This window comes from Oreochromis aureus, linkage group 20, assembly GCF_013358895.1.
Source record: "Oreochromis aureus strain Israel breed Guangdong linkage group 20, ZZ_aureus, whole genome shotgun sequence".
In the NCBI taxonomy this organism is placed as follows: Eukaryota; Metazoa; Chordata; class Actinopteri; order Cichliformes; family Cichlidae; genus Oreochromis; species Oreochromis aureus.
Window position 1 is genome coordinate 31893350 of NC_052961.1, and position 12674 is coordinate 31906023.

General features: G+C 40.1%; 1 protein-coding gene across 1 annotated transcript; it reads right to left on the minus strand.

The window, feature by feature from the left end:
• Positions 1 to 3594: 3594 nt before the first annotated feature.
• Positions 3595 to 11801, minus strand: si:dkey-32e6.3. The gene is made up of 6 exons (XM_039604093.1): positions 11431 to 11801; positions 10758 to 10930; positions 9917 to 10132; positions 5557 to 5717; positions 5325 to 5457; positions 3595 to 4896 (listed from the first exon to the last, which is right to left on the minus strand). Exons 1-6 carry the CDS (start codon positions 11708 to 11710, stop codon positions 4720 to 4722), a joined length of 1140 nt encoding a protein of 379 aa, XP_039460027.1. The 5' UTR covers positions 11711 to 11801; the 3' UTR covers positions 3595 to 4719.
• Between the last annotated feature and the right edge of the window lie 873 nt (positions 11802 to 12674).

Here is a 12674-nt window from a genome sequence, read left to right on the forward strand (position 1 = left end):
GTCTCCTCCCCTCACTCACTCACTCACTCACTCACCAGCGCGCATATACGCAGTCTCGAAAAGACCTCGTCCCCCCACCCCCCGTTGCCAGCTGTGACTCTTCACCATCCTCAAGTGAAAACACCCAACTCATCGCCACTTTATTTAATTTATTTATTTATTTTTAAACTCGGTGCCTGCGTCGCTGTTTCTCGGCTGAGCCGCCGCGCAGAGCCAGCACCAGGTAACTCCAGACTCACCTGAAAGGAGGGATGGCGCGTCTGTAAGTGAAGCTGCTCCACAAGCTGCACTGCTGCCCCCGCGTGGACTGAGGGAACTCTCGACATCAGCTTAAAATCGGCAAAATACGTCAGAGTGGAAACGAGTTTTCGCCAAACGACGCAGTTTGATTGAAACTGTGCGGACTGATTTGGGTGTGTTTTAGAGGAGTCAGGAAATACATTAAGTTTTAACAGACAAAATAAGATTGCAATGGAAACCTTTAGAATCAGACCCACTGAGGTGAAAGAATCCTGATGAAAATGTCTTTATTTACTATTTATAAAATCTATGATTTATTAAATGGTGGTTAAGCTGAAAAAACTGTCGCAGACTGATTGGAAACTAAAGTTGCAAGCTAGAGTGAAAAGTAGCAGAAAAACTTCAATAATTAAAAAGCCAACCCCCTCAAACTTACAGAGTAAATGCCCTGAATGTTACTTTGTGTTTCTGGGTTCTGTATAAAACCAGAATGCTCCACATCATCTGTTTTATTCAATTCTTTGAAATTTGGAGAAACTAATTAAAATAAATAAATAATGTAAGGGATCAACAAACTGTTGATTGTTGACTGACAGCAGGCAGTCTTTGACACAGTACTGTGCAGTGCATGTTCATACAGCACTCTCAGCTTCCCAGTCGTTATTTGTCACTTTCATTCTCACTGAGATGATGATCGCTGACCACCAGGCCACAGTGACTACATCCATTTTTTTTATCATCTATAACAAATAGACTCATAATGTGAAAGCAATGCCAGCTATGCTAACAGAGACTAGTATTTCATTTTAACCCACAATATAAAGACGCTTGATGTAAAGCACTCAAGTTTTATTTAAAAAAACAAACAAAACTTGTTACTAATGGGTCAGACCAACCCATCAAACTGTGATTTTGAATTTTTATATGATTTGAAAGTTTCATGAATGCTGTGTGTATCGGTCCAAAACAGTTCATTATGTGTAGACTTCACATTGGGGAAGACGTTTACAAAACCTATGGATGGATTTTGATTTTATTTCTGGTCTTATTCACTGATGTCCCTCTACCGTCTGCAACAGAAGGAATAAATCAATCATCAGTAGCATATTTATCATGTATCAGAATCCGTCCTGACCTGGCTCCTCACAAGTCGAAGTGTCTGACCTCTGACAAAAACAAAGCAGCTAATTACTGAAATGTTTGAGCAGAAGCATCTTACTAAATCCTCACTTCTAACACCTCAGTTAAAGCCAGCTTTACAATTTAATCTCATCCCAACCCACAGAGACAGGAAGCATTTTATCTCTCACACACAGACCTTATCATTCCGTGTTCTGACTTCACCATTTTCCACATGAAAGATGCTCTGGTATCTGCAGGAGTGCTTGGGCTTATGAAGAAGATAAGAATATTTGGCTTTTACAGTGAAGTGTCTGCAATGGTCACAACTAACAAAGTCATATAGTACAGCTACATACTGACATCAACACTGTACCTTGTGTCATTGATCCTCACTGGGTCTCCTTTCTCTCTCCCACAGATACGCAGAGCTACTAATCATGATAATCATATGCATGAGTTTTATCTGTTTATGTATATACAGCACATGTCGGAGAGGTTACCTTTATGGATTTGGTTCTATAATGTTGATGATGTCTGTACATTGAAAGCTGCAGTGCTATGTGAATGCATTTGTTTGTATTACACCAAAAAACAAAACAAACAAACAAACAAAAAAAAACATGCTTACAGGTGAAAATTAAAAGCATTAGCATTTTATTGAACATCAATGGGAGCATTTCTTTTAACAATAGTTATATAACGGGGATTTCACCTCAGTACTCAGTTGTTCACAGCTGTGTTGGCTTCGTTTTTACTAGATTTAATGTAGAAGTTTTGGTGCCTCCATCAAAAAATACAAACCTATGAATCAATGCAATATTTGACTGCATTTGTCAGAAGTTTTCACATGTCTAGCAACCTAATGGTTCAAACTTACACAAGTTATTGAAAGGTTCAGTGTTGTGATTAAAGTACAGATCAGTTTGCTTTGTATGAATAAATAACTTACTGAGGTTAAAGCATGGTCTTTAAGCATGTGTTAACTGGCTCTTTGAAATAAAATTTAAAAATGCCCCAGTGTTCAGTGGAAACATGAATTCAGTGTCCACTGAAACCAACATGGGAGCTGAAATGAGCTGATGTGTGCTGAGCTATGAGATCATTTCAGCTTCCTCAAAGTAAAAAAAGGAAGGACAATTCCTGTTCTTCTAAACTGGTTTAACACTAAATAATGCATTTATTTAGTTGATTTTCTCCAAATATTGCAAACTACATTTGGATGGAATCCCATCTTCAATAAATAAAATACCTTTAATTTACATCATTTTAAATAAAAACTTCTTAAATAATGTTAAAACTTGATAACTGGAGAGTTTTTTTTAGTAGTAGTTACTGTCTGAGTGATTTTCCAGTGAGTATACAGGCTGTGATTTAGACCCTGACTGATACAAGTAGGCTGATATTATCGGCTGATAGCAGCATATTAAATGCTCTATCCAATATGTGGCAACCAAAACCTGGTTTTTAACATTACAAAGCAGAAAACGATGCATTTTCTTTTTTTCTTTTTTAAAAAAAAATCAGCATCAGTCCCAAAGAGTTCATCAGTCGGGTCTTCTGTGACGTTATCACAGCGACCAAAGCTTTCTCTGCAAACTTTTCTTATAAGTGTATTCATCAGCAAGGAAAAAACATTGGTGAAAATATGCTATAAAAAAGAAGAAGAAAAAAAACCCACCACTATCTACATCTGGGTCCTTTATATTACTGCTCATTTGGCTGTCTCTTAAAAACTGACCTGAGTTACATGAAGGAACCTTTTAAAAAAAACCCAAAAAAAACAAGCGCGTCCATGCTCACAGGTGTACACACAGGTGATCACACACAAACTACACCCTTTTTGGCTCCTACCTCAAAGCACACTGTGCGCTGTCGATCTTACGTGCTGCACAATAATGTTTAATATTTAGTATTTACTGTCATATTCCCATAGATCATTGTGATGATGTTTATTACTCTCGTTTTCTTCTGCTTGCTTTCTTCTTTCTTTCTCAACAGGTGATCCAGATGATCGATATATGTATTTTTTGTCTGCTTATTCTGTTGGTTTTTGGTTTTTTGCCCTTTTTCCCCGTCCCTCTTCCCCGCTGTTTTTCTTTCCCTCTTTCTTTCTCCCCTTTCCTTCCCCCAGTCAAGTCTGTCCCGTATTCAGCAAGTGAAAATAAAATAAACAATAAAAGGTGAATCAAATGGACCATTACGGCAAGGCTGGGATGGTCCATTTGGTAAAGTAAATCCGTTGGGCATCTTTCTTCGCCTTTAGACAATAATTCTGATGGCAAAAGAACCAAACAGGACAGGTTTAAAAAAAAAAAAAAAAAAAAACTGACCTGAGAAAAAAAGTCATTAAAACCTCCCTGGAAGTTTAGCAATAAACATATTCTAAAAACCCTCAAAGCAAAAATTACCATAACTTTCTCCCAAATTCAACTTATTAAACAATTCTCTCAAGCATGCCTTTAAATAAAATAAAAATAACTCAGTGCAAACAAATTAAATGCAAACATCTCCACAGCTCAGAAGTTACTCTGTACCATCTAACTGCTTTAATGAGCACTTCATAGACACCTGATCCGATCAGGAGCACCATATGTACTCTTCTACATCTATTATGGTGACTTTTGATAGCAAGACAGCAATATTAAACCAGATTGCAGCTCAAAGTTTGAGCCAGCTGTCACAAAGAGTTACTTTATGACTGCAGTGCATTCAGAAGTAACACATACTCAGTAATCAGATGCTTCAGTCACCTGAAAATATTCAAGTATTACCACTGGGTTCTGAGTGGACGTAAACAATGCCCCGAGAAAGACAAAGGAGCTGAAGCAAAACCCACAACTAACACAAGAGATGAAGAGCTTTTCTCCATATCTGACACCAATTATTCTGTCTGCCTCCAAATTCTGAGAGTTTGGCCAATTATACCGTGGAGTGATTAGTCACAGAGCTGTCGGTGTAATTAAAGAGTCCAGTCCGGCCAATTCAGCGCTCAACTGGGTCAAAAACTCTTTTTGGGTGCCAGGTCACTTTAGGACAGCAGACAGTGCAATCTCACTGAAGTGCTCCTTGTTTACACAGTTATCCTTTTTTATCAAGGATATGTGGTATTTGAAGCATTTAATGAATTGCAGTCCTGCTTACATTGCTGCCGCTTTTTTCTATGTCCACCTGTCCATGTAACCTGTTTCTCCATGTAACCGCTTAATATTTCTGTTTGGATGAACTTTAGACTTTAAGCAAGTCTTCTGCTTTGGTGTGTAATAGTGCCGCCTGCCTGTTAGTCCTGTCTGCACTGCAGGTTGTCTCACAGACAAACTGATGTATTATACAGGAAGTATGCAAAGTTTGAAGTGTGTTCTAGGTTGCCCCCTGCTGGACATTCTTCTCATAGTTTTCCAGACAGATGTGGACACGCTGAGTGAAGTAGCTGGGGTCAGAAATGGCCCGGAGGAGGTCGGTTTGGATCAAGGTGATATCGTACAGCTCAGAGGTGCAGGCTATACGAGTGTCTGAGCCACCCGGGTCCAAAAACACCTGCGACACACACACACACACACACACACACACACACACACACACACACACACACACACACACACACACACACACACACACACACACACACACACACACACACACACACACACACACACACACACACACACACACACACACACACACACACACACACACACACAAAAAGGAAATCAGAGTATGGTTAGAAGTCATGTTTAGTTTCTGGAACTGGCTGGTGTACGTCAGTGAACACCTAGTGAGCCATGCCGAAAACAAAATGCCATCTCTAAATTACAGAAGCGCTGCATTCACAAAAGCAACCCATTTCCAAGACCCTGTCTCCTCCTACGATACTAAATCTATTATCATGAATTAATTTGGTGTACTCTATTTTTCTAAATTGACCAGATATAGGCTGAAGAGTGTGAGTAAAGCGGTGCCATTACCTTCGGGTTAACTATAGTATCCTCATCATTCTGTCGTATGTTGTCATCTATAAAGATGTGCTGTACGTGCTTGTCAAAGGGGTCGACCCACATTGGTTTCCCCCCACGGATGGAGAAGGAATTAGCAGCCCACCTGGACAGAAAACAACAAATATAGGGAAAGGTTTGGAAAAGCTCAGAATAAAACCCCAAAATCCACAGCCAGGTTTTCTTAGAGAAGCGTTCTGCGTACCAGTCAAAGTGGTCCTGAAATCCTCCCAGACCCTGCACGGAGCTGAAGTACTCGTACAGGCCTCTCTCTCCATCGCGAGAGGACACCCGCTCCTCGGCTCGATTCAGGACGATTCCCTTCTTGCTGCAGCGGATCTTGCCTGGAGTCACAGCCACGCTCAGCTGAGCCAAGAGCAAGAAGAAGAGTCAGAGATAAAGAAAAGAGACGGAGAGCTCTTTTTAAGAAAACTCTGTTGTAAGCAAAAACTAAAATAAAAATAAACCAATTATGTGAATTTATTCTGTTATTAAAATAAGGCCTCTGGTAGACTTGACCTAAATTAATGGTGAAATCAGCTTAAATTCTTGCAGATGTGAAATTTTAAAAATGCTGTGGCAGCCACGTGAACAACAACTCTGCCATCCTGTGCTGTGGATACGCAAAAATGTCCTGAGCTCTACGGTGATTCCTTAATTTTCTTGCTGAAAAACCATTTTTCTTCACCTACTTCATATTTTAGCTAAAAGTTGTCCTCTGTTGCCAGCGTGAGCAGAGGAGTTGGGAACAACAGGCACACAAACAGGCGTATTTGTTTAAATATCTTTGTGAGGCCATTAATTAACAATTTCATCCAAAGATTAGGAATTAAATCTTTACTCTAACCTCAACCATAAAACCACATTCTGACCCTCAAACACGGCTTTGAAAGGTTCATGCTCCAACACTGCCACAATTTCAGGATACATATAGACACACACACACATATGTTTTTATAATATTTCATTCATTTTTAATATTATCTATATTTTCTTTTATATTTATCTTTCTTTAATATTTATTATTTTGATGCGTTCGATGAATGTTCACTTATTCCATTTTCCTTTTGTTTTACCAATATAAATGGAAAATGGACTGTTCTCCACTAACAACTTACTTTCCTGTAAAAACATGACTTTTTACCCCTTTATTCTAGTGTACCTACCTTTAAGTATTGGCAGATCAATATAATTACACTGCAATTTCAAATAAAATATATTTGTTTAATTACACGGGAATTTTAACAACTAACACTAACAAATACTAAGAGCTTATTTCCTCTATATTTGTATTTGATTTTAGTTCATTTTCATTGTTTTCCAATGATCTAGGGTATTTTGTTATTACAGTTAATAACAAAAATATCTACATTTAGTTTTTTTAGTTTACTATAATAACCTTAGTTGGCCTTATAGCTAAATACCTGTAAACATCTCTGTGTGCTAAGTACTATTCAGCTTATTTTAACATGTTAACAATGAAACATGGCAAAAAATAAATAAAATGTGCACATCAGCACTGCCCCTTTTTATATGTGCATTTAACTCAAAGCATCACTGAGCTGAAGTACAGCTGAACACAGCCGTTCGTGCCCCAGACAACCTGTTATGTCACTAAAGACACAACATCATCATTGTCTCTTTTGTGTTCAAGCACAGATGGATGGATTACCTACGAGTAGTCGGTTTAACATTAACACTGGTTCTGAGCACCATTCTGCACACAGCTACTGCAGTGTTTCTTTACCGTCTGTCCCCCAGCAATATGCATGCTTTAACTCGCAGGGTCTGCTTTTCCCTGCTGAATCAAACACGGGGGATTTTCAGTGTACTCTACTTAAAACTACTAATTTAAAAAGCTTAAACCATCATGTGGTGCATTTGCAACATACAGTCAAATCCAATGTGAAATTAAAGAGATGCAATAATAATCGGCTGTGCTGGTCTGATTTTACAATCAGGTACACAGATGCCACCAAACACAGTGATGAGGACATTAGGATGGAGTTGGCCTGAACTGTAAACTAACCAAGGTTTAATGAATTCATTTAATTAAACGCCTTTCCCCAGTGCACACATCCGCGTGACTTGACGTCAAATACAGCAGAGCAGCTGTGCCCAAGAATTCACTGTAGCAGGAAGACAACTCAAGTTCACAAAGTGAGCAATCACATTAGTTCCTGTGATTGATCCCCCCCTGCTCCGTCTGTCTCGACACACAGATTAATAGCATCTGACAGGAGGCTGTTTGAATAAGATTTCCACTGAGCTCTTCTTCACAGAGCTAACTGTGGCTGACAGGCTGACTTTGAGGCCATCTCGTCCATCCTCCTCCTCACACATCTATCCAGCCATCCTTTCAAATCTCTGCTCTTCTCTCTGAATCAATTGGTTCCACGCTAGTGCACTAACAGGTACAAAACCCTCCAGGTGACGAGTCAAGTGCATGCATGTTTGAGACTGCGGAATGTTTCATGTGTAAGAGCACAGAAGACCATGCTCTGCACAAGATCTAGTGCACAATATCAACAGCAATTTATCCGGCATAGTCTAAAATACACCCCGCCCCAAAAAAAGCTTAACAAATCACGATACTTGCAGCACAGCTACAATGAATTCTATTGGTCAAAAAAGAAATTAATAAAAAATAAATAAAAAGAGCAACAGAGCAAGATATTAATAATAAGGCTTCTAATTACCGTGTCCTATTTAGTGTTTTTAAACAAGTGTTTGAAGTTGCCTTCTTCTATTCTTTAATGATGTGAGGCTTGAAGTCTAACTAAAATAAGCTCTTAAGTAAGATTAAGCATCAGCTCAATGTGCATGCAGCATTAATAGCTTATCGTTATAAGATTACATAAAAGAGCCGGTTGGAGGTGACTTGGAGGTGTAGCTCTGGCTGGCGGTAGCTCAGAGGTACAGCAGGTCATTTACTTACATTACATAAGTGGAAGGTTGGTGGCTCCAAATATCTTTGGGCAAGATGCTAACCCCAAGTTACTCTCTGATGCAATGTGTGAATGTTAGATAGAAAGCACAAAAACGTGCTTGTATGAATGCATGAATGATGCAAAAAGTGCTTTGAGTGCTCAGAGTAGAAAGGCACTATATAAGCACAATTTACAACTTACTTGTGTATCACTTCCAGGTAGTCATGACAGCAACAGTTATAAGCTGAGAAGGAAGTGAGACCAGTGGTGTGTATGTATCATTGTTCCAGTGGAACCATTTTGAGTACGAACGCAGGCAAAATTTCTCAGAAGAGCAGTTGTGTGATGGAATCAATGCAGGCATGCCACAGATCAGCTGATTGCAGTCCCCGCCCACATCAGCTGATACCCATCTACATATCCAAGAGAGCTTTTTAAAGTTTGAAAAAGCCACTTGTTTGTTTTGTGAGAACAGAACTGGTGGCAGAATGTGACAGTTTTGTCATATTTTCGTGCACCTTGTGAAAAAAACTTACACTCCATATTAAAGGAAAATAAAAGCATAAATCTCTTGATTCATTCATTTTTCCACTTTGCTTTCATTTCTGGGAATTCAAAGATTTGGAATTTTTTTGTCTCATGGACTAACGCAGTGAAGGCAAGAACATGAAATGCAGCTTTAAAAGATATGGGCTATGGTGTCAGAATACACACTGCTGGAGCTTCTATATACTCACTCTGCCTTGAATAAATCAACAGTGTAGGAACACATAATTTGGGTTTCATCACATCATTACTCCTCTGACTGACTTCTGGCTTTGTCTCTTTTCTTCACGGTTTTGTTTTTCTGGTGAAGAGGACTTGTTGTTTGATGATAAATCATCTTCATATTATCTTCATAGTCTGAGGTGCAGACAGGAATTTAAATGTGCCTCCATGAACACCTACACCTGTCTTTCTCCTCTTTCTATGGCAAACTATGCAGTGGCTGGTCTCTAGCCACATATGTAAAACACCATTAGTTGGATGGGAGATCTCCTTCCCAGCCCTCTGGACTCGAATATGGTGGAGTAACATTGTGGCAACCAGGAACTGCAAACCCGCTCCAGTATATTTTTAATGGATTAATTATAAGTTTATGAGAATGCATGAATGAAACATGAAATTACACAGTATTGTGTGTATATTTATGAGTACAGTAGTTTTTCTATTAAATAACCTCAAAAAATTACTGGCTGTACCTTTAATGCTGGTAGCATTGGTTTCTGCAACAATTAAAAATTCTACTCAAAGTGCAACTTTTGCAGTTGCTGCTGTCACTGATTTATCTGAATAGGTTTGCATTACATGTAAACCAAATCCTGGAAATATTACCTCATATGAAATGCACCCTAATTCTAAATGACTTATTTCAGTCCATTTACTGTCTTGCGACTATAAACCTAGTCGCAAGACAGTACAGCTACCATGTAGCTCCAAAAAGTGTCTTCCAGAACAATGACGAACAGTTTGTTTTTTTTAAACCACTCTCACCCCTGCTCTTCCATTCACGCCATTTCTAACTTATCACATACGTTGTCATTAGTGAGTGCAATCTCATTAAGTATTACAGCTGAGTGTAGCCGTGTTAGTTACCTTTAGCTGAGGCAGATCAGGGAACAGCGGGTGTGCCCCGTCGAGTGCTCGGGATACGGCTTTTAGCACACGAGGCAGGTCGGTTCCAAATGTACGGAAGAGGATGGCAAACTCGCGACCTTCCTGTGACAGATCTCTGAGCAGCTGGAAGAAGGAGGGGAGTATCCAGTGGTACAGGCGTCCGTCTTCTCCTTTTACAGACAGGTCTCTGTCTGCCTGCAACGGACACAGGGCCACAAAGCAGTTAACACTGTGTAATTGCATCAACTCAAACCGGTTTGCAGCAAGCGCAACAGCTGATTTAATCGTGGAAAGCAGCACTTGGCCACTAACCCAGATGTAGACATGCATACAACAACCTGACTCCCAGTAAGAGGTATGAACAGAAAATTCTATTCAGTTATATAAGTAAGGTAAGGTAAAGACCCCACAATAATACAGAGAAAAAAAAAAACCAAAATAGACCATCCTCTGTGAATAAGCAGTTGGCAACTGTGATAAGGAAAAACTCCCTTTTAATAGGAAGAAACTTTCAGCAGAACCAGGGTCAGAAAAATTGTGTGAAAATTAACTGAGAAAATGAATGAATAATGAGTAAATATTAAAGTGGTTATAGCAGCATGATAAGGCATGGCTTAAATATAAAATGAAACACTGAAGAGTGCTACACTTGTTTCCTCCCAGATACCGCTGCACTAACAAAACTGCATTGCATATACGCAGATTCCAGGTGAAAAGGGTTTCTTTCAAGTCACTGAAAAATCTGACAAGAAGGAGTAATTAGAGGGTAGCGGTTCTGTCTCAGCGCCCCCACAGCGACTCTGTCTATCAAGACACCAACCTTTACCCCATCAGGCCAGCAGAGCAGGTCCAGGTGCTCATCCAGAACCTTACGGAAGCGACGGCCAGCACCAGAGGTGAAAGCAGGAATCCGTCCAAACTGGGAGTAGTAGCTTACAGCGTCGCTGCAGGGTGGGAGCAGAGAGGGTGAGTCACTCAACCACTCCCAGGTTCCTGTATAGAAACGATGACAACACAATAAACAACTGGACAAAGGAGGGTCTATTTCCAAGATTGTAACATACACATTAAAATAAATTTCTCCTTTACTTTTTTTGAAAAACCACTGCTTTTGCTTTGAACTCTAAATAAGTTAAACTGAAATAATAATGTTCATTCATTAATAAAATGTAACATGTCAACTCCCTCAGCCTTAGTGGAACTCACATTCTGCCAAACATTCAAGAAAATAAGAATTTAATTTCATATTTGCGTTAAATCAAAGGTAACCTGTGCCTTTGGATGGTATTCAACTTTTTAAATGATGCGTTTAATTTCAATCAAGCCCAAGTATTTGCACAGCGTGTACACGTATTGTTCCGGGGGTCTAACAGAGAACGTAAAATAGTAAAGTTCCCTCGTGTCACCTGACTGACACACGCGCGCGCGCGCGTGCACATACATTCCCAACATTCCCGCGTGTTGCTGAAAAGCACCATTAAGTCCGTGTTTACCGTGTTTGTTCTTCTTCCCCCAAGTGACAGTGGTCAGAAAGTAGTCGAGAGCAGCCACAGTCCCCTGACACGTCACGGCGTCCGACACCAGTATGGTGTTGTTTAGGTCAACATGTAGCACCAGCCTTTTCCTCGTCGGCTCGTGATGTGCGGTCCAGAGCCCCTGGGGGACTGTCAGCGCAGGGTCACGTGCCCCCCACACAGACTCGTGGACTTCTTCGCTTTCTGTGCCGTCATGTTCTTCAGCTTGGCGCCAGCTGCTCTCACCGTCATCCGACATGACAGCGTCGTTAGTGGACTGAAACTACCACAGACACCTACCTGACCGGCTTCAGGATTGACTCATGCTTATTTACCGGTTCTCCCTTGCCCACTTTCTTCTTCTTCTACAGCCGCTGTGTGGCTGAATGCAACCAAACGACGCGAAACAGCGCCACCTTGCGTTTGTTGTGTCACGCACACACAGGCGTTAGAGTTTTTTTCATGTAAACACAACCCAGTATCATTTTATTTTGTGTTTATTCATGTACATATTGAAGTTATAGCTAATGGTATTATGAAGCAGGATGGGCATTTAAAGTTCTCACAGGAGGACCAAATGTTACTCATCAACACGCTGGTTGCTCTGTTCTGATTAGTTCCCAGTGACAGCAAGTAGGCACCCGCAGAAATAGGGCTCAATGTGACGATGATAAATGAATGAATTTCACCCTTAAGTGTATTATGTCCACCTACATTTTCACTAGTCTGACTTGGCATTCTTTTGAAGGTGTCCTTCTGTGTTTAGCTCGTACAGATGCTTTATAGATGAGGAATGAAAACTGCAAGTATTTTCCAAGTGCTGTTAAACAGAGCAAGGATTTTTTTTAATTCAGCTTTTCCAAACATCTTAGATTTATTTTGGATGCTCACATTATTCTGCTGTGCACACAGAAACAATTTCACAAAAACTGCACAAAAAACAAAAACTAATACGGTCAAAACTATCAGCCCGCTGTTGCTAATAGTCGATTGTAATTCCTTTTTGCTGAATAACAGCCTGTAGTTGTTTCCCTGAGCAATCCTAGCCCATTCTTCTTTGGCAAGTCTCTCAGATTTGATGGTTTTCTGGCATAGACCTTGGTCTTCAGTGAACCTCACTTCATTTTCAGTGGCAGGCAAGTCGGTCACTTTGGTCCTCTGGAGTTAGTTCTTCACCACCTCCAGAAGAGCAAAAGAGCAACGAGTGTTTTGGATCGTTGCAT